At 40.8% G+C, this 22,122-nt stretch overlaps 1 protein-coding gene across 1 annotated transcript; it reads right to left on the reverse strand.

Moving 5' to 3' along the window:
• Positions 1-825: 825 nt before the first annotated feature.
• Positions 826-6,018, reverse strand: LOC309812975 (C-C chemokine receptor type 2-like; the record flags this gene model as incomplete). Its single annotated transcript, XM_082637462.1, has 2 exons — positions 5,836-6,018; positions 826-1,958 (listed from the first exon to the last, which is right to left on the reverse strand). Exon 2 carries the CDS (start codon positions 1,945-1,947, stop codon positions 826-828), a length of 1,122 nt encoding a protein of 373 aa, XP_082493588.1. The 5' UTR covers positions 1,948-1,958; positions 5,836-6,018.
• Between the last annotated feature and the right edge of the window lie 16,104 nt (positions 6,019-22,122).

Genomic DNA, 22,122 nt, shown 5'->3' on the forward strand with positions numbered 1-22,122 from the left:
ATGTGGGATCTTCCCGGACCAGGGCTTGAACCCATGTCCCCTGCATTGGCAGGCGGATTCTTAACCACTGCACCACCAGGGAAGTCCTTTAGTAAATTTTTGTATAGGGGAATGAGGCCTAAGAAGCATGTGAACAATGGAGCAAGATACTGAATAGATTTCAACGTAGGGTGCGTGATTGTCATAGCTAAACCATAATAAAGCAGAAATGTGTCATGCACTTAGCAGAAGGGGGATCATGGACCCAACCAAAGCTTCTAGAAAGTTCTTACAGTTCCTAAGCTCTCCATGAGCTGGGGAAGCCTCCAAAGTTAAATACAGTAGGAGATGGCGCTAAGGGAGAGCGAAGCCCTTACCTGCATCCTCGTCCAGCCTGCATCCTCGTCCAGGCTCAGCCTTGTTGACACTTTCTCCTCCTCCTCCTTGGTCCTGACCCCACTCCCCCTTGTTCCATTCACCTGTGCCTATCTCGTTCTCTTCCCAACCTCTAGCTGATTAAAGAGATTGATAGAATAAGAGAGTGAGCAAAGTGGTGACGAGCGGGGAAAGAGCAAAAGCACAAGGCAAAGTGACATTTGCCAGGAACTGCGATGAGCTCATTGGAGAGTCCGGGTCTCTGCCCACAGTTGTTCTGGAATATCCCCTGAGCACATGTTGGCTCTACAAGGAATGACACAAGTCTGTCTTGGTTCACAAAACCCTGAGGTTCCTGGGCAGTTGCTTTAGAGACTTAAGAGTTCTCTATTCTTCAACAAACCGTGGAGGCTTATCATCCTATATAGATTGCTGTCTCCCTTTGAAAATAACAAGCAAATTGCTACTCCTCTACAAAACAGCTGAGACTTCCTGCTCCCCAGTGGAAGGGGTATATGTTGAACTCACTCGATCTCCTGTCTCCCCGTAGAAGACTGGGCATTGTTTGCAGAGGTGTTTGGCAATGTGCTTTCGGAAAAACACAGAGAGATACCTTCTGAACTTCTCCCCGACGAAGGCATAGATGATGGGGTTGATGCAGCAGTGCATCAGCCCCAGGGTCTCAGTCACCTGCATTGCTTGGTCCAGCTGACTGCTGTTCTTACAGTTACTCAGGCCAAAGAATACCTGGAAGGTGCTTAGGAGAAGGACGACGTTGTAGGGAGCCCAGAAGAGAAAGTAGACAATCATGATCACGAAGATGAGCCTCACGGCCTTGTGCTTCTTCTTCTCGTTGCGACACCGAAGCAGGGTTTTTAGAATTCCCGAGTAGCAGACGATCATGACAAGCAGTGGCAGCACCAGGCCCAAGATGCTTCTCGTTATTGTATGGAAATTCTTCCATCCTAGTGGAAAATAAGGGGCGCAGGCATAACCAGAATGTTCTTCTTGGGATTTGATAAAGATGATTCCTGGGAGAGAGGCGAACACAGCCACCACCCAGGTGACCCCACTTGTCACCACCCCAAAGGTGACCGTCCTGGCTTTTAAAGCAAACACAGCATGGACGATAGCCAGGTACCTATCGATTGTCAAGAGGATGATGAAGAAGATTCCACCAAAATAACCAATGTGATACAGCCCTGTGAAAAATTTACACATCACGTCCCCAAAGACCCACTGGTCTGCAGCATAGTGAGCCCAGAACGGGATGGTGAGGAGGAACAGCAGGTCAGAGGTGGCCAAGTTGAGCAGGTAGATGTCAGTCATGCTTTTCAGCTTTTTGCAGTTGATCAGGATGAGGACGACCAGCAAGTTGCCCACAAAACCAAAGATGAACACCAGCGAGTAGAGCGGGGGCAGGAGCCGGGCTTCAATGTGTCCCACAGCGGTCTTTTGGCAGGGCTCACTGTAATCATAGTCATAACTGGTGGTGAGTTCTTCATCGTTCCCCTTGATATTCGTTGTGAACAGAGAATGAGATGTGGAAAGCACATCGTGGCTGAACTGGGGAAACGTATCATTGCCATCCATCTTCCTTTGTCCTGTAAACAAGAGGGCTAGACGATGACACACAACACAACAGCTGCAATCCCCAATCTTACCAAGGTCCCTGCTCCACTTAAGCAACGTCCTAGGCTTTGTCTCTGCTTCACAGCCATCTCCTTGAAAGCGTGTGTGCTAGTCCATCACTTCCCCTTATTCCTGGTTGCAGACACCAGTCATCTCCGCACAGCCATTTCCCAACACCCTTGGCCTTCCCAGAGAGCCCGACTTTCGTGATAAAGGCCGACCATATTGGACACTTGCTTTCTCTAGCTCCTCTGCAGTGGCACAAGGCCTGTGACCCATTCCTGGATGATAGTATTTAAGGGGACTCCACTGGGGGCTTCTGGGGATGCTCATAATGAGCCACTATGAGTTGCATTTTCTGTTACCTGCCACCCAGAGTGTTCTGTTATCTCTCTCAACTTTCTGTCTCCATCAGAAAACTGCTCTTGCCAGAGTTGCAATGACAACCCAGTTTTTAAACACGCTGGCTTTCAGTTTCTTTTTCATCAAGCATTTGATCCTTCTGCTGACTTTTTCCATGTAAAACTTTTGGCTTGGGAATTCCCTGGCTGTCCAGTGGTTAGGACTCCATGCTTTCACTGTTGAGGGTGTGGGTTCGATCCCTGGTCAGGGAACTAAGATCAAAATATCTTGATATTACAGTGAATATCAAGGCCAAAAAAAAAAAAGTTAAAAAACAAACAAACAAAAAAACTTTTGGCTTCCAGGAGAAAAAGTGGCTCACCACTTCTTTTTCATTTTCTTTGTTGGTGTCTCTTCCCTCTGCCCACACTGTAAGAGTCCCAGGCACCATCCTTGGCTCCCACTTCTTTACCATTTACCTCATTACCCTTGCTCCAAAGTTCTTCCTGAACTGTGTTGTCTAATCTCAAGGTTCTAAGTTTCCTGTAGGCTAATGCTTCCCAAAGCTCTGCCTTCCAGTCCCACCTCAGAGTTGAATTTTCCATTGCCGACTGCATATCTCCCCATGGATTTATTCATTTAACCAGTATTTATTGAGCACCTGCCAGGAGCCATACTCTATTTTAGGCACTGGAGATACAGCAGAGAGCAAAGTGGGTATCATATAGCTACCTCAAATTCAACCCACCCCAAACTGAACACCCCTGGGAAGTTGCTTCAACTTGTGGATTCTTTATCTTGGCTATTGTCATTTACTCCATTACTTAAGAAGTAAGTTTTGACATTGTCCTGGGTCCCCTCTTCTTCAGAAGATTAGGAGCTAGTCCTTTGGAGCCAAAAAGACCTAGATTTGAATTCTGCTTCCAAACTACAGTTGTGTAATTCGGGGCTAATTACTTCTTCAACTATCAGTTTCTTCATGTATAAAATAATAATAAGCTGAGTTGCTATGGAAACAAAGACGTAGTGCAGCATCTGATACAGAGAAATGCTTTGTATTATTATAACTAAGTCTTATGAATTCTCCCTCATAAACACCTCTGAGTCATCCCCTCTGCACCTCTTTCAACTGACACTCTCTTGCCTCCTATACTTCTCACTTCTGGCTTTGCTGAGCTTTTTCATTTGTTCATGCCTTATTCTTAGCCATGCTCCCATTCAGTCTGTCTTCTCTGAAGCTGAAATTGGATCATGCACTTCTCAGTTTAAAACTGGAGTAGCCCCACGCTGTGTATGTGGCGGGGCCTCAAAGGCAGTGCCCAGACTACACATCATGGCTTTTCTAAGCTCACTTCTTCTCAGCTTCATCTCTAATGACTTCTCAAATCCCAGATCCTGTGCTCCAGCCATACCCATCTTTTTTCCATTTCCCCCAGACTCATCATTTCCTTCAGGCTTTAGTGGTTTTGCACATGCTTGCCCCTCTGCTTAAAATGGCTAGTGAGCTCCTATTCATCCTGCAGTACATCCTGCTCAAATTCCCCTTCTCCGTGAAGCCCAACCCACCTCCTCCGTCAAATCATTCTTATCTCATAACACTGTGTGTACCTCTAAATAAGCACATTATCTTCTACACATTGTGTGCTCCTTGAGAGCAAGGACTAGGTCATGTTTCTGTCTTCAGCTCTTATGATGGCACCTGGCTAAAGGAGGCATCAATAAATGTTCATGGACAAAATACAGAAAACTCGTAATAAGTGTGACAGCTAACATTGTTAGAATTGGTTCTTAAGAATATTCATTTTTTCCTGGCAATGACTGTGACTTTGTTTTTATCTGTGTATACACCTTATTCTTCAGTTTCTCTTGTGATTGATACATTTCACAGATTTTGAATTTCATAGCACTGAACTAGATTCTTTAAATCAGCAGCAACTAAATAATACCTCTCATCAAACTTGGGGAAAAAATGTATCCACCTAAAGAATTAAAACTATAGTAATTAATTGAGTGTTCCTTAAGCTCCAAGTGCTGTGCTAAATACTTTGCATACATTAATTAATTTAATCCTTGCAACAGTTTTGTGAGATCAGTATACATTTTACAAGTGAAGAAATAGAAGCATGGGTGGATTAAATGATTTTTCCAAAACTCACAAAGCAAGTAATGGCGGAGCTGGAATTTGAACCTTGGACTATACAATTTCAAAGGCCCTCAGGGGTTTTCATCTTCAGGCTCTGAGAGCAGAGATGGATGTAGAAGAACAAGTAACAGATTTTCTAGTTATTCTTCCATGCCTTGAACAGAACTTCTTTGGCATTTTAGCCTTAAAATCCACACACTTTCCCATATAAGCGTGCCCCACCCATACATACACAAGCACACACACACACTCAGAGACATTTCCGCCAGAAGATAAGCTCCATGAAGGCAGAGAGATTTGTTTTGCAATGAGCTATCTTGGTGCCCTAGAAGCCAGCCTAGCACATAGAAGCTGCTAAATAAATATCAGTTGAAAAAGTGAATAACAGCGAACTAGCAGGCTACAAGCTTCTGAGAAACAAAGGGCTACCCTGTGGACTAGGCTCCCAGGTAATCCAGTGGGAGATCTTATAAAGACTAAAATATTGGAGATCCTTGCACACAGCCTTTTAGCTGCAGCAAGCCCTCTGGGCTGTTCTGTAGGTTAGTCTCATCTGTACAGGAAAGTGTGGACTGGATCAGTGATTCTGAAATGCTGGCTTTCACTATCACACAGGAAGCCTGTCAGTCAGAAATATACAGCCCAGACCCTCACTCTGGTGATTCATATTGTGGGTGAACTGCCCCAGCCACATCCACAATGTGTTTCCTATGCTTTGCTCTTCACCTGCCCTGGCCTCTCAAGTGCCAGCCACCTTCTCCTTTTTATTACCTATTCCCATGTCACCCCAGTACACCTAGCTCCTACCACAGCCGACACGTAGCAAGGGAACTGAAGGGCACTGGTTAATGTGTCACTTTCAGGTGTCAAGACACATCATCCAGAATTGATTAAAAGCTGCCTCCCAGAAAAGTGAATCCCTCACTTCAGCCTCTGAATTGAGGCAAGAGGTGCATTTTGGTGCAGGGCCTGGACTATCACATATATGGACTGGAGAGGGGGAAAATCTGAGGTAGAAAGCTCCAGCTCTTCACAGTCCTTGGCGGCTGGGAGGGGCAGAGTGAGAGGAGCAGTAGTTGAGAAACCTGATTGTCCCTCTTTCTTAATTGTCTTCTTTTAGCCCACTCTATCCTACCACCTGAGCCCTGAGGGGGGTTTCCACTTTGCGCTTCCTCACTGCCATTGGGGTCTCTCTGACATTCCTGGTACAGATGCTGCCCTCCACCCGTTTGTCCTATCTTGATCATCTCCCAAGTTCCTGGGCTGTGGAGACCCTCAGGATGCTCCCAGTCCCTGCATCTCTAGCACTGAGGTGCTTTGAGCCTTTGGTTCATAAAGTGATAGAAAAAGCACCCCCAACTCACCGGTAGATGGCTTCTTCCAAGTGGCACTGGTGTGTCAGGCTTCTCAGCAACTGAACCAAACAGATCTGGAGGTAGAAACTTGGTGTGCAGAAGTAGGAAATAAAGTTTCCTGCAGAAAGAGAAGGCGGAGATACAAGGGCAAGAGTAATGGTAAAGATTTGAAAAAAAGAATGATATAGTTCTTCTTTTCCAGCCAGGAACATTGTATACTAGGTTGAAGTCTCCAGAGTAGAATTAATTTTGAAATCTTGCTTATGCAACCTTGAGGGTAAGTTAGGCACACCCTGTGTCTGCTCCTGGGTCTAACAGCTCTGGGCTTCTTTATCTTGTGGGTCTCTATATCTGGAAATCTTCCACTCTCTTCTGCCAGTAATAATTTGCATGAAATGAGCACATCAGTATTTCATTTCCCGAGAAGATAAATGCTAATGGGGGCTGTTGGTGATGGTGGAGGAAATATAATTACATTTTGTGTGACCATATGCACTGATTTCAGTGGCATCAAGGATTTGGGACTTCGTTAGAAATGTTATTTAGATACAGCTTCTTAATGAAAAGGGAAGGCTAAGTGGTCTCTTGTGTCAGAGATGTCCTTAGTAAGAAAGTGCTTAGCTGTTATAGGTTCCACTTCTCAGAAAGAAGTTTTGCTAAAAGAAAACACCGTTGAGATTCTGCGAAGATGGTGTTGTAGGAAGTACCAGCAATCTCTCTCCTCACCTAGACAGCAATTCTACTCTGATCTAACTCTTTTGGAACTCTGGAGTCTATTTTTTTTTAATTAATTAATTTATTTTTGGTTGGGTCTTCGTTGCTGTGGGCGGACTTTCTCTAGTTGTGGGGAGTGGGGGCCACTCTTCCTTGCAGCGCATGGGCTTCTCATTGCAGTGGCTTCTCTTGTTGTGGAGCACAGGCTCTAGGCGCACGGGCTTCAGTAGCTGTGGCACGCGGGCTTCAGTAGTTGTGGCTCACGGGCTCCAGTAGTTGTGGCTCACGGGCCCTAGAGCGCAGGCTCAGTAGTTGTGGCACACAGGCTTAGTTGTTCCATGGCTTGGGGGCTCAAACCCATGTCCCCTACATTGGCAGGTGGATTCTTTTTTTGTTTTTTGTTTTTTGGTTTTTGGGTTTTTTTTTGCCGTACGCGGGCCTCTCACTGTTGTGGCCTCTCCTGTTGCGGAGCACAGGTTCCGGATGCGCAGGCTCAGTGGCCATGGCTCATGGGCCCAGCCACTCCGCGGCATGTGGGATCTTCCTGGACTGGGGCACGAACCCGTGTCCCCTGCATCAGCAGGCGGACTCTCAACCGCTGTGCCACCAGGGAAGCCCCTGGCAGGTGGATTCTTAACCACTGTGCCACCAGGGAAGTCCTAGAACTCTGGAGTCTATTGAGGGTCTGCAACTTTTAGGGGAAGGCTTGGATGACCAATTGCAGTAAACTTTGGCCAATTTCAGCTCTTAGCACAGTAGCAGCCACCCATCCCCCATCCCAGGCACCTTGGCAGGCAGCTGTGCACATGTTCCTGGAGCAGCTTGCACATAGCTTGCAGGAGCCAGGGTGGGTACAAATTGAACCCTGTCCTCCAAATATCAGGGATCTGTGCTCTGATCACTGATGACTACTTCTAATCTTAGAAGTGCAGACAAAGAGAAGGGCAGCCATTGTTGTTGCATTTCCCTCCACTGCTGCAAGCCCCTACCCCTCTGGCTGAAGTGACTTTCAGGGGATTTAAAGAGCCAATGCCCTTTATTTTTCTCCCTTTCATTTTTCTCTTTTTCCTTTTTTGGAAGCCACACATTAAAGACTGGGACCTTCAAACGCAGGTGCATTTCCAGGGAAAATTAGAAAGTGACCACACATACCCAGGGAAAAGCACAGGCTCAGAAACAACCTCCTGAGAAGACCTTAAGTTCACACTTCCGGCTGATGCTTGGCACAGAGAGAGATTATAGCAATCAAAACAAAAACAAACAAACAAAAAACAATTATATAAGAAAAGCAGAAAACCCTGGAGAAGGGGGAGAATCTGATTTCCAGAATTATCATGTTATTAGATTCAAGTGTCGAGCAGGAAAGTATGGTCCGTTCAAAGGGAAAAAATAAATCAACAGAAACTGTTCCTGAAAAAGATGTGATGGCAGATTTATTAGATAAAGACTTAAAGATTCTCAAAGACTTAAAGGGAGATGTGGAGAAAATCAAGAAAACCATCTATGATCAAAATGCAGTTATCAGTAAAGAGATAGAAAACCTAAAAAGAAGCCAAAAATAAATTCTGGAACTGAAAAATACAATAACTGAAATGCAGAATTCAGTAAAGGGATTCAAAAGTAGATGTGAACAGGCAGGAGAAAGAATCAACAAACTTGAAAATAGAACAATGGAAGTTGTTGAGTCTGAGGAACAGAAAGAAAAGATTGAAGAAAAATGAGCAGAGATTAAGGGACTTGTGGGAGTCCCAGCAGAAAAGAGAGAGAGGGGCAGAGAGAATAATTAAAGAAATAATATCTGAAAACTTCCCAAATTTGCACAAAGATGTTAATATATACATCCAAGAAGCTCAATGAACTCCAAGTGAGATAAATTCAAACCCACACCAGGCACATTATTATCAAACTTTCAAAAGGGAAAGACACAGAGAGGATCTTGAAAGCAGCAGGAGAGAAGCAAATTGTCACATACAAGGGATTCTCAATAAGATAAATGTTTTTCCTATAACCGGCAAAACTATCCTTCAAGAGTGAGTGAGAAATTAGGACATTCCCAGATAAAAGAGTTTTTGTATGTTATTGAAGTTAAGCTATATATTTAAATTAAAACTTCAGGAGGTTAAATGTGACCCTCATTGTACCCACAAAGAAAACAGCTATAGAACATATACAAAAGAAAATAAAAAACAATATAAACATTCCACTACAAAAAAAATCAACTAAACACAAAGACAGTAATGCAGGAAATGAAGGACAAAAAAGCTATAAGGCACATAGAAAACAAATAGCAAAATGACAGAATGAAGTCCTTCCTTATCAGTAACTACTTGAAATGTAAGTGGATTAAACCCTCCAATCAAAAGATAGAGAATGATAGAATGAATTGACAAAACAAAAACATGGTCTAATTATACACTGTCAGTAAGAGACTTTAGATCCAAAGACAAAAATAGATTGACAGTGAAGGATATTCCGTGCAAACCTTAACCAAAAGAGAGCAGAGGTAACTATGCTGATATCAGACAAAATAGACATTAAGTTTGCAAGAGATAATGTTTGCAAGCGATAATGAAGAAGGACACGATAAATAAAAGGTTCCATACAGCAAGAAGATATGACAATTATAAACATTTACACCTAATGACAGATCATCAAAATATATGAAGCCCAAACTGACAGAACTAAAGACAGTTGTACAGCAATCATTGGCAACTTCAGTACCCCACTTTCAGTAATGGATAAAACCACCATATAGAAGTAAGGGAATAGAGCACTTGAACAACACAATGAACCAACCAGATTTAACAGATGTGTATACACAACTCTACCAAACAACAGCATACGCGTTCTTCCCAAATGCACACGGGACATTTTCCAGGATAGGCCATATAGAAAGAAGGATCTCATGCTGTAGGCTAGGCAAATTTCTAAGCTTTGATTTCCCTAGCTATGAAACAAATAATAAGGCCTCTGGGGTCTGTGAGGTTTAAATAAATGTAAAGCAGCTAGTACAGTGCCTGGTGTGTGGTAGGCTCTATGTAAATCGTAGTGAATAACAATAAAACACTCAGGGAAGTTCAGGTGTCCTTTCTAGATTTCAGTAAGCTGTGACCATGTATCCTGCATAAGACCTGTTTTTCGTGCTAAGCAAAAGGGCCTCAGGTTGTTCCTTAGAAGCAATTCCTTGCTTGAACAGGAACAGGGAAAGTTCCCCAATTATCTCCTAATGTGGTCTCTGGGCAGGGATCAGAAGAGTCTTTCTGAGGTTTCAATAACAAAATGGGTGATACTCACCCCAGCGTTACTGGGTCCACTTCCACTTAGGGACTCTCCTGATTCCAGCATCTCGCTCCTAGTTCCTTTGAGTCAGTCTGGGATGGGGAAGGTCAAGACCCAGGACTTTTGATGTTGCTGATTAGGACTACTCTACATTTCTGTCTACATACAAGACATCATTGATTCCAGCTCTGTAATTTTATAAACAGAGAGAAGCGTAGAGGTAGTTAGTGGTAGAGCCAGGATTCAAATCTTTGTCTTATCTCTAGGGCAGGGAACAGAAGACACACTCAGCTGAGACTTTGAAGACTCGATAAGGATGAGAATGTGTACAGAGGGGTTGGCGGGGTTTAAAGGACCAACAGGGATGTTGAGGTGCCCAGAGATGCTAGCAAAAGTGGGAGCTGTTAAGAGTCAAAAGAAAAAACAGTATCACCTGAGCCCTGTTGATAGCTGAAGATTGAAGGATACAGGCACTACTAGAAGTTACGCCAGGCAGGAGAGCAGGATCAGAAAGTACCCTAACCTCCTGCTGCCACTCTGACCTCCTGCCAGTGCTTCCTGGTGATTGAACCCAACTAGAAGAGGGAGCAGCAGGGAGTCTAGGTGATGTAACCCATAGAAGTCAGCTTCCCAGGGCTCAGTGGATCTGGGGAGAATGGCAAATACCCACACAGCTATCGAGTCAAACATTTTTTTTCTTGTCACTTTGTTTTCACATGGTCCATATGGACAGTCATAAAACTGGAAACTGAAGTAAGTACACCTTAGAATTCTTTATGCACATGGAAAGAATTAGGAAAGATACTTTTCCTTGAGCTTGAGAACCCCACATCTACTTGTTGGCACTGGGTTCATGGTTTCTGAAATTCTCAGTCTGGCAAAGTAGTATGACCTTTTGAGCAGACCTTGGGGAAAACACACCACCAGCCTCCTGTCTCTAGTGTGACTGCTGAGTAAGCAGGGTCACATGGAAGGCATGGCCATGGTCATCTCAGGGTGACCTGAGCCAGCGATGAAGAGATGCTCAATTCTTCTGTAAACCAATGAAATAAAAATAGTTCAGGACTTCCCTGGTAGCACAGTGGTTAAGAATCCACCTGCCAATGCAGGGGACATGGGTTCTATCCCTGGTCTGGGAAGATCCCACGTGCCATGGAGCAACTAAGCCTGGGCACCACAACGATTGAGCCTGCGCTCTAGAGCCCACAAGCCATAACTATGGAGCCCGCGTGCCTAGAGCCCGTGCTCTGCAATGAAGAGTAGCTCCCACTCGCCGCAACTAGAGAAAGCCCATGTGCAACAACGAAGACCCAATGCAACCAAAAATAAATAAATAAATTTATTTTTTTTAAAAAAGTTCATGCTCCCTGAACGAAGAGGGAAGAACCAGACCAACACTGGCCATGAGAAGTTTAAGATTCTTGTTTATTCATACTCTGAAGGTCAGCAGCTGAGTTGGGGGTTAGACCATTGAAGCTGAAAGTTAGGTGTGTTCCAAGAACCTCTCTGCCCCTCCATGGATGGCATTACTCAACCAAATGAAAACATGGGGAAAAGCATGGCTGGAGAGAATGCTGCTGGGGCAAGGAGATAGGAAAGTTTTATCAACAACCTGAGGGAACTTTGAGGATGGCCCCTTGACATCGTCAGTTGGATTTGTTCAGTTGACACCTTTAGAAGATAAACTCTTGCTGGTTTTTCAACAACGATGCTTTTGGTTGATTGTGGTTTCTATAGTTTGCCTGCTTCCTGTGACCTACTAAAATAGATTAGTGAGTTCTAGGATTTTACATCTTCAGTTTTGGTTAAAAACAATGATCTGGACTAATAACCATAGCAGAAGCACAGTTATATGTTCCTACATGTTCTGATCATGTCTTCATAATAAAAACTGTGCAAACTTTTTCTACTGTTTTTGTTCCAAGTGACAAAGCAACACAACAGGGCATATAGTCACAGCAGGAAAGCCCAGAAACTACACACGATTTTTGGAAAGGAAAAGTGTCAAGTAACAGACAGAGGCGAGACATGAATTTCTCCTTTGTTCTTCAAGTTCACTACCATCTCCAAGTGAACCAAGAACAGACTAGAATATGTGATGAAAAATAGAAATAAAAATGTCATCAAAAATGGTAATTTAAGTATTTATTAATTTAAGAGTGTAAGGGTAGCAGATTGGATGTTTCCATACTTTCGGGCCAAATAAACTTTGGGGAAATAGATGTGAAGTCAGAATCTTGAATACATTCACTTGCTGTGAAGCCCCCTCAAGTGACTTAAGGTGATGTCACTTGAACCGTGTAGTAGGGAGATAATGCTGTGTTCTTCCGTAGCCCAGATACTTGGAACTACTCTGTGACTAGAATCAGATCTTAGTCTAGATGCCTCAGAAGTGGCCTGCTCTGGGGAGGAAGCCTTGGCTGGGGATGGGTCAGAACAGAGTACTTAGAAGGCATTTTTAGCTGCCTCTCAGTACATGACAGCAGTGGGTTGGGGACTGGTTCTAGGGAATGAGAAGCTAGAATTCACTCTCACCACCATTACCTGCCCCCCACCCCAAGGCATGGTGAGTAGGAGGAGGATGGGGCGAGTACCTACAGAATGAGGTTTCATACATGGCATTAAGGGCCATAGCTACTCCTCTCCTACCGCTGACATCATCTACTATTTGCCTTTGTCTTCTGAGGTGTCCCAGGGAAGGGCATTATGCTGTACCCAACTGCAAGAAACCCAGATAATGCTCTTTGCAGGCACAAGTGGCATGAGAAGAAACCCATAAAGCTTGACGTGGCAGATTCTGATTGGAGGACATGACTGAGGCCTCATCCTGGGTTGCTGGGTGGGCAGTAGGTGACGGAAGATAGTAAGAGAGACCCTGATCAAGTGTGGGCTAGTTGGAGATATATACATATCCATGCTTTCAGCATGATATATATATATATATATCATGCTGAAAGCAAAAGTTGGTTCTTTGAAAAGATCAACAAAGTTGACAAACCTCTAGCAACACTTATTAAAAAGAAAAAATACAAATAACTAAAATCAGGTGAAAGTGTTTGTTACTACCAACTTTACAGAAATAAAAAAAGATTATAAGAGAAAACTATGAGCAACGTCCACCAATAAATTAAATAACCTAGATAAAATGGAAAAATTTCTAGAAACACGTAAATTACCCAAGACTGACTCAAGAAGAAATAGAAAATCTGAAAAGATCTTTTAAAAAATAAAGAGATTGAATCAGAAATCAAAAACTTCCCAAGAGAAAACATCCAGGACCAGGTGGCTTCACTGGTGATCTCTACCAAATGTTTCAAGAAAAATTAACATCAATCCTTCTCAAACTCTTCCTAGAAATAGAAGAGGAGGGAACATTTTCTAATTTATACTGTGAAACCGGTATTACCGTGATAGCAAAGCCAGACAGAGACACCACAAGGAAACTGCAGGTCAGTATCCCTTATGAATACAAATGCAAAACTCACAACGAAGTACTAGCAAACTGAATTCAACAGCACATTAAAAAGATTGTACTCTGTTGTCAACTGGGATTTATCCAAAGAATGCAAGCATGGTTCAATAAAAGAAAACCAGTGTAATACACAACATTAACAGAATGAAAGAAAAAAATATGATCATCTCAATTAACACAGAAAAAGCATTTGACAAAATCCAACGCCCTTTCATAACAAAAACACTCAAAAAAGTACAAATAATGAGGAAACTTCCTCAACGTGATAAAGGGCATATGTGAAACCTCACAGTATCATACTCAGTGGTAAAAGACTAAAAGCTTTCTCTCCAAAGTCAAAAACAAGACAAGAATACCCACTTTCACCACTGCTATTCAGCACTATACTGAAAGTTCTAGCAGAGCAATCAGGCAAGAAAAGGAAATAAAAGTAATCCAAATTGGAAAGAAAGAAGTAAAACTATCTCTATTCACAGATGACATGATCCTATATGCAGAAAACCCTGAAGAGTTCACAAAAACCCTGCTAGGGCTAATAAACAAATTTAACAAAGTTGCAGGAAACAAAATCAGTGCACAAAATCAGTTATGTTTTTATACACCAGCAGTGAACAATCCAAAAAGGAAATTAAGAAAACAGTTCTACTTATAATAGCATAAAAAAGAATAAAATGTCTAGGAATAAGTGTAACTAAGGAGGTGAAAGATTTGTACACCCTAACTACAAAGCACTGTTGAAAGAAATTAAAGAAGATCTAAATAAATGGAAGGATGGCACATGTCCATGTATTGGAAGACTTAAATTGTTGAGATGGCAGTATTTCCCAAAGCTATCTAAAGATTTAATGCAATCCCTGTCAAAATTCCAGTGGCATTTTGCAGAAATGGAAAAACTGATCCTCAGGTTCATATGAAATTGCAAGGGACGCTGAATAGTCAAAACAATCGAAACAGCAACAGCAACAACAAAGCAACTTTGGAGGACTTCAACTTCCCAATTTCATAACTTACTGCAAAGCTACAGTAATTTATGCCAGTTCATCCTGGCATAAGAATAAACATATCAGTGGACTATAACTGAGAGTCTAGAAATAAACTTCTACACCTATTGCCAACTGATGTTCAACAGAGGTGCCAAGATCATGGAATGGAGAAAGAATATTCTCTTCAACAAATGGTGCTGGCACAACTGTATATCCACATGCAAAAGAATGAAGTTGGACCTCTTCCTCTCTTCATTTATAAAAACTAAATCAAATGAATCAATAATGTAAATATAAGAGCTAAAACAATAAAATTCTTAGAAGAAAATATAGAGGTAAATCTTGATGACCTTTGATTTTTGAATGAAATCTTAGATATGAGACCAAAAGCAAGAGTAACAAATGAAAAAAATAGATACATTGGACTTCATCAAAATTGAAAACATTTGTGTGTCAAAAAGACATTACCAGTAAAGTGAAAAGACAGCCTATAGAAAAAGAGAAGATATTTGCAAATCATGTATCTGTTAAGGGTCTAGTGTCCAGAAAATATAAAAAGTGCCTACATCTCAACAACAAAGAGGCAAACAACCCAATTTAAAAATGGACAAAGCACTTGAAGACACATTTCTCCAAAGATATACAAATGCTCAACAAGCACATGAAAAGGTACTCAGTATCATTAGTTATGAAGGAAATGCAAATCAAAACTACACTGAGATATCACTTTACACCTACTAAGATGGCTATAATTTTTTTAAAAGGAAATAATATATGTTGGTGAGGATGTGGAGAAATTGGAACTCTTAACGTTGCTGTTGTGAATGTGTAATGATACATATCAGATTTGGAAAGCAGTTTGACAATTCCTTAAAAAAAAAAAAACTAAACATAGAATTATCATATGACCTTGTGATTCCAGTCCTAGATATATACCCCACCCCGCAAATGAAAACATAATCAAATGCTAGTACATGAATGTTCATAGCAGCACTATTTACAATAACCAAAAGATGGAAACAACCCAAATGTTCATCAAAGGATGAATAGATAAATAAATTGTGGCTTATACATATAATTATCCATAAAAGGAATGAAGTACTGATACATGTTACAATGTAGATGGACCTCACTAGCATCATGCTAAGTGAAGGAAACCAGACATAACAAGTCCCATATTGTGTGACTTCATTTATATGGAATGTCCAGGATAAGTAAATCCATAGAGACAGAAAACAAATTGGTGGTAGCTGGGGCTGGGGGAGGGGAGAATTAGGAGTAACAACCTAATGGGCACAGGGTTTTATTTGGTGGTGCTGAAAATGTTTTGGAAGTAGATAAAGGTGGTGATTTCACAACAAAGTGAATGTACATCTCCCCTATTTTCCCCCAATTTATAGGTTTGTTTTTGTTGTTATTTGTATGGCATTGTAGTCATCATATTTATAATTTTGTACCTTTTAGTTTTTCCACTGAGCAAACCAAAAGTTTTTCCGTGTTGTAAGTCCTTCATAAACATAATTTCAGTGGCTGCATACTGGTCAAATGATAAAATGATTCATGTATTTACTCATGTAACAAGTAGTCAGAATCTATACCGTTATTATTCATCGTCCAGCCTAGACTGGACAATGTATATAAAAAAGTGAATAAAACACACCCAGCCTTGGCCCTCAAGAACTTTTGTGTTCAAATGTGGTAGAGAGATGTTAAGCAAATTAAAACACATATAAATATGTAATTATAAATTCTAATAAGTGCATGGACAAAAAAGGACAGGGTCCTATGAAATCTAATTTATATTGTGGAGTAAGGGTAGACTTCTTTGAAAAGTAATATTTTAACTGATACCTAAAATATGAAGGACAAATGGGAGTTGACTAGACAAAGACATTTAATAGTGATGTGGTGATGATAGTGATGATGGTGATGATGATAGTAATGATGGTGATGGTGGTGATGGTAATGGCAGACATTTATTAAATGCTTGTAGGCACTGTTACAGTGCTTTACATATACTGGCCACATTTAATCCTTGTAACAACCCTATGAGGTCAATACTATTATTATACCCAATTTTCAAAAGAGAAATTGAGGAACTAAGAGGTTAAGAATCTCCCTAAATCAACTCAGCACTGGGACTCAAGCGCAGGCAATCTGACTCTTTCCTCCACTCTCAACCACCGCATAAAGAATTCAGGCAGAGGGAGCCATACTGGTAAAGGCCAGAAAGTAGAAAAGAGCTAGTTAAAAAAAATTACGTGTGTTCTTATTTTTTAAATGGACTTTAAATATACAGAAGTATTCAAAAAATGATAGAAATCTTGTGTACTTACTGCCCAAATTTAACAAATCTTATTTTGCCATATTCAGTCTGCTTTTAAAAAGTAAAAATTTAGAGCTACCACTGAAATTACTTTATCTTCCCGTAGTCCCCATTTATCATTCTCCTCTTTCCCTTCCCAGTGTCAACACTGTTCTGAATTGGGTGATTATTATTCTCATGCATAATTTATTTATTTTTACTATATATGTAGTATTGTTTTATACATTTTAAAATTAAAAAATAATATACTGCTTGTATTGTCTGCAGCTTACTTTATGATTTTAAGATTTATCTCACTTGTATAATTGTCTCTTTTGGGCAAATTGCCAAAAGTAGGGTTACGAGATCAAAGAATATGTTCACTTTAAATTTTCGTGCGTAATAGAGAAACTCAGTGTTCAGACCATGGTTGGAATGATTATAGTGTAGAAGGTTTTCATCTGGTGAAATAAAACACCAATTAATTCATGAAATATTCCATTGCATGAATAAACCACAATTTAAAAAAATCTTCTCCTGCTGTTGGATATATTAACTGAGTTCAGTTTTTCACTATTCAAGCAATACAACAATGAACCCTCTTTGGATATTTAGCAGAATTCTCTAGGCAACATGCCCAGGAATGGAATTGTTGGGCCAGCTCAGTACCAGGTGTTATCAGACTTAAATGTACTTGCCAGTCTGATGGGCCATAGTGTTTCACTGTGATTTTTATTTGCATTTCCCAGATTACTAGTAAAGTTTGTTGGAGATGTTTACAAATTCTGGATACTAATCTTTTTGGTTTTTATTATCAGTGGCAAATATATTCTTACAGTTTGTGGTTTGTTTTAATTTTATTCATGGTGTCTTTTGACGGACAGAGGTTTTTATTGTAATGCAACTTATTAAAATATTTCTTGGTGAGTAGTGTTTTTTGGTATCTTGTCAGAAAAATCCTTTTCTACCTTAAAGTCATAAAGCTTATCTTCAAAAAGCACTAAATTTTTGCTTTTCACATTTAGGTATATGATTCACCTGAAATTTATTTTATTTTATTTTACTTTACTTTTACTTTACGTAACTTTACGCCGCGCTGCATGTGGGATCTTAGTTCCCCAGACCAGGGATCGAACTGGCAACCCCTGTGTTGGCAGCACAGGGTCTTAACCACTGGACTGCCAGGAAAGTCCCTGAAATTTATTTTTGTATATAGTGTGCAGTAAGGCTCTAATATTTTCCTGTATGCTAATCAGTTAACTGTGTCATTAATGAATAGTCCATTTCCCCTGATTTTTAAAAACAGTTTTATTGAGATATAATTCATAAAATCTACCCATTTAAAGTGTAAATTTAATGTTTTTTTAGTATATTCACAGTTGTGCAACCATCATCATAAGCTAATTTTAAAATATTTTCATCACTCCAAAAAGAAACCCTGTACCCATTATCAGTCACTCTCCATTAGCTCTCCTACTCCCTGTCCCTCTGCCATGCCCAGAACTAGGCAAACACTATCCTACTTCTGTTTCTATAAACTTGTCTCTTCTGGACATTTCATATGAATGGGATCATACAATATGTGGTTTTTCATGACTGGCTTCTTTCATATAGCATAATGTTTTCAAGCTTCATCCATGTTATAGTATGTATCAGTACTTCATACCTTTTGTGGCTGAATAGTATTGTATAGATAAACCACATTTTATTTATCCACTCATTAGTTATTTGGGTTGTTTTCACTTTTTGGCTATTATGAATAAAGCTGTTATGAACATTTGTATACAAGTTTTTGTGTGGACATATGTTTTCATTTCCCTTGCATATATACCTAGGAGTTGGATGGCTAGCTCATAGAGCAAGTCTGTGTTTAAGTTTTTGAGAAGCTGCCAAACTGTTTTCAAAGCTGCTGCTGTACATGTTACATTCCTACCAGCAATGTATTAGAGTTTCAATTTCTCTACATCCTTGCCGACAATAGTTATCTGTGTTTTTGATTATAACCACATGGGTAAGTGTGAATTGGCATCACATTGTGGTTGTGATTTGCATTTCCCCAATAGATAATGATATTGAGCATCTTTTCATGTGCTTATTGGCCATTTTTATATCTTCTTTGGAGGAATATCTATTCATATCCTTGGCCTACTTTTTGGTTGGGTTATTTATGTTTTCAGTATTGAGATGTAAGCATTCTTTGTATATTCTGGATACAAGTCTCTTATTAGATATATTTTGTGCTAATATTTTCTCCCATTCTCTGGGTTGTTTTTTCACTTTCTTGATGGTATCATTTGCAGCACAAAGGTTCTTTTAATTTTGATGAAGTCCAGTTCATCTGTTTTTTCTTTTGTTCTTGGTGCTTTTGGTGTCATATCTAAGAAACCATTGCCTAACCCAAGGTCATGAAGATTTACTCCTGTTTCCTTCTAGGAGTTTTATAGTTTTAGGTGTTACATTTAGTTTGGGTTAATTTTTGCATATAGTATGAGATAAGCATTCAAATTTATTTGTTTTTTGAGGGGAGATTTGTAAACTGTCACATTGCTGGCACAGCCCTGGGTAACAGAGCATCAGTAGTCTCACTGGACCCACAGCCCAGTTGGCTGCAGGTTGGGGCTCAGATTCATTCTTTTGCACGTGGCTATTCAGTTATCCCAGCAGCATTTGTTGCAAAGACTATTCTTTCCCCCACTGAATCATCTTGGCACCCTTGTTGAAAATCAATTGACCATAAATAAAAAGTTTTATTTCTAGACTCTCAGTTCCATTCCCTAGATCTATATGTCTATTCTTATACCAGTAACTCACTGTCTTGATTACTGTAGCTTTGTAATAAGTTTTGAAATCAGCAAGTATGAATCTTCCAACTTCGTTTATTCTTTTCAAGATTGTTTTGGCCATTCTGGGTCCCTTGCATTTCCATATCGATTTTATGATCAGTGTGTCAGTTTCTGCAAAAACCAGCTGGAATTTAATAGGGATTGAGTTGAATCTGTAGATCGGTTTGGGGAATATTGCCATCTCAACAATATCGAGGCTTATTATTACCTCTGTTTTTGCTACCCCACCATCTCTAGTACAGAACTGCTATCCTCAAGGTCAGTTGGTGGTCTAAAATGACCCCAGGGCTTCCCTGGTGGCGCAGGGGTTGGGAGTCCTCCTGCCGATGCAGGGGACGCGGGTCAGTGCCCCGGTGGCCCCTGAGCCATGGCCGTTGAGCCTGCGCATCTGGAGCCTGTGCTCCACAACGGGAGAGGCCACAACAGTGAGAGGCCCATGTACCACAAAAAAAAAAGTTTAAAATGACCGCAGCCATCTTGCCCACATTCAGACAGCAGAAAAGAGCAAGTGAGGAAGAAAAAAATAGGAACTCATCCCTTTGCTTTTAAGGTTAATTTGCAGAAATTCTTCGCAACAGTTCTGTTCACTTCTCATTGGCCAAAACTCAGTGATACTTAGTAGCAAGGGAAGCTGAGAAAAGTCATCTTTTGACTGGCTATAATTGCCTTCTGCAGGATTTTGTTACTCAGTAAGATAGGGTTACTATGAAAGAAGAGCTATTAGAAGGCAACCAACAGTCTCTATTAGAGTCAGACATTTGAATGTATTTCTGCCTCCTCCCCCATGCTTCTATCAGGCATGGTAGAACCCTTTCCTCTGACTTAAGAGACTCTTAAGACAGAGAATCCTCTGACTTTAAGCTTTGAGCATTGGGTGTGTTAATTACCATTTGATTTCTTTACAAACTGTGGAATTTTGACTTGTAGTCTCATTTTGAATAAAAGAACATTTGGTCTTCTTCCTCCTTTTATGCTTCTCTCTCCCTATTCAGATGTTTTGTGGTTGTCTTTGTCTAGTTCCCCAAGCCAGAACCAGGCTTCATGCGTTGGTTCAGAGTGCTTGCCCTGAGAGGATATTGGGGCTGTAACAGCAGGTGATGTGTTTCGCGCCCAGTTTCCAAGCGATGTCTGGGTCCTCTTGCCTCCGTAGGCCTGCCGCTCTGTATAAGCTGTATACCTGGGAAAGGGCGGCAACAGCTGCCAGCCTTCGTTCAGGAGTTGTAGAAACTCATCCTGCCTTTGATTTTAAGACTCAGCCTGGCTCCAATCTCCATCTCAAGCATGCATTTTTTTAGTACCTATTACCCATCAGATGCCATACTCCTGGCTGCCATCACCCACTTTTGGACCTGGGCTCATGGTTTAGCTCTACTCACCGCATTGGTTTTCTGCTCCACTTCTGGTTCCAAGATACTTGTTTTAGAACTGGGATTTGTCATATATATATATATTTTTTCTTTTTCTTTTGTTTCTCTCTCTTTTTTTTTAACCACTGCCATATCTTCACAATAGAAACAGCAAAACCAAAGATGAAGTTACTAAGCCATAGATGAAAAATCAGTGTTTTCAAGGAACTGAAAGAAGGCCAGTGTGGCCAGAGCACAGTCAGTCTGGTAGAAAGTGTGTGAATGTTTACGGGGTTAGAAGCAACCAGACTGTATAATGCCTTGTCAAGGAGTTTAAGTATAGTATAAGATAGTAAAGGCTTTGGATCAGGAGCGTATAGAAGGGAAGCAAGAAATTACATTTTCCAGAATCCCTCTCCTTGTATGGACTTTACATGGCTTCCCTTCTCTGTATGGTTAGAGGTCTCCAGTTGGAAGAATTTACCTATGGTTTGGAAGGCAGAAGGGAGGAAAGGCCGTTATTCTTAGAAGTTTGTGGTCGCCATATACAAGGATCATTCAGACTTCTCTCTCATTTCTTGCTTTACTGTCAAGCACTTTTACTGTTCATGAAATATTATCATAGGGACTCAGTTTATTACCTGGGGCTCTAGGGATTGTGGGAGCTTTTCATTATATTTTACTGTCTTTTCCTCTAGACTCATTAACTTGGCCAATATTTAGCTGGCTTCAGGTAGATGAGCATTGCAATGTGTAATGATTAGCCCTTAGAATTTTTCAATAAATTGTCCTTAATGTTTGTTAATGAATTTGCACTGACCTTTATTATTTATTCTTTAGATCCCTATGAGGGGAAACTGATGGTTCACTTGAAATATATACAAATATGACTAGAAACAGAACATATGCGTTCATTCATCAAATGCTGACTGAGCGTCAGAAGTGTTTTGGGTACTGTGCTGATGAAATACAAAGATGCATAAAGCATGGTAAGGTGTCTGCCCTTAAGCGAATGACAGTGTGGCAAGATGGAGAAATTTTAATACAAGGCAACATAAGATAATGGCCACCAATGTAGACCTCTGTGTTTTGGAGACCTCAGAGGAGGAAGAACCTCCCGCTGGGGGTTTCCATGAAAGACTTCATAAAAGGAAGGTCATTTGAGATGAGTTCTGAAGAATTTAAATCTGGGGAGATGGGGAGGGAGAACATTTCAAGTATGCCATAAACAAAGTTACAGAGAGAGAAAGAGTGACAAAGCATGTGGTGAAGACATATCACTGGAGATAAAGCTAAAATGTTAGGTTGACTCATGGAAGTCATGGAAAACCTTAAATTATAAGTTCAGGAGTTT

This window comes from Mesoplodon mirus (assembly GCF_964341445.2).
Source record: "Mesoplodon mirus genome assembly, chromosome: 12".
Classification (NCBI taxonomy): Eukaryota; Metazoa; Chordata; class Mammalia; order Artiodactyla; family Ziphiidae; genus Mesoplodon; species Mesoplodon mirus.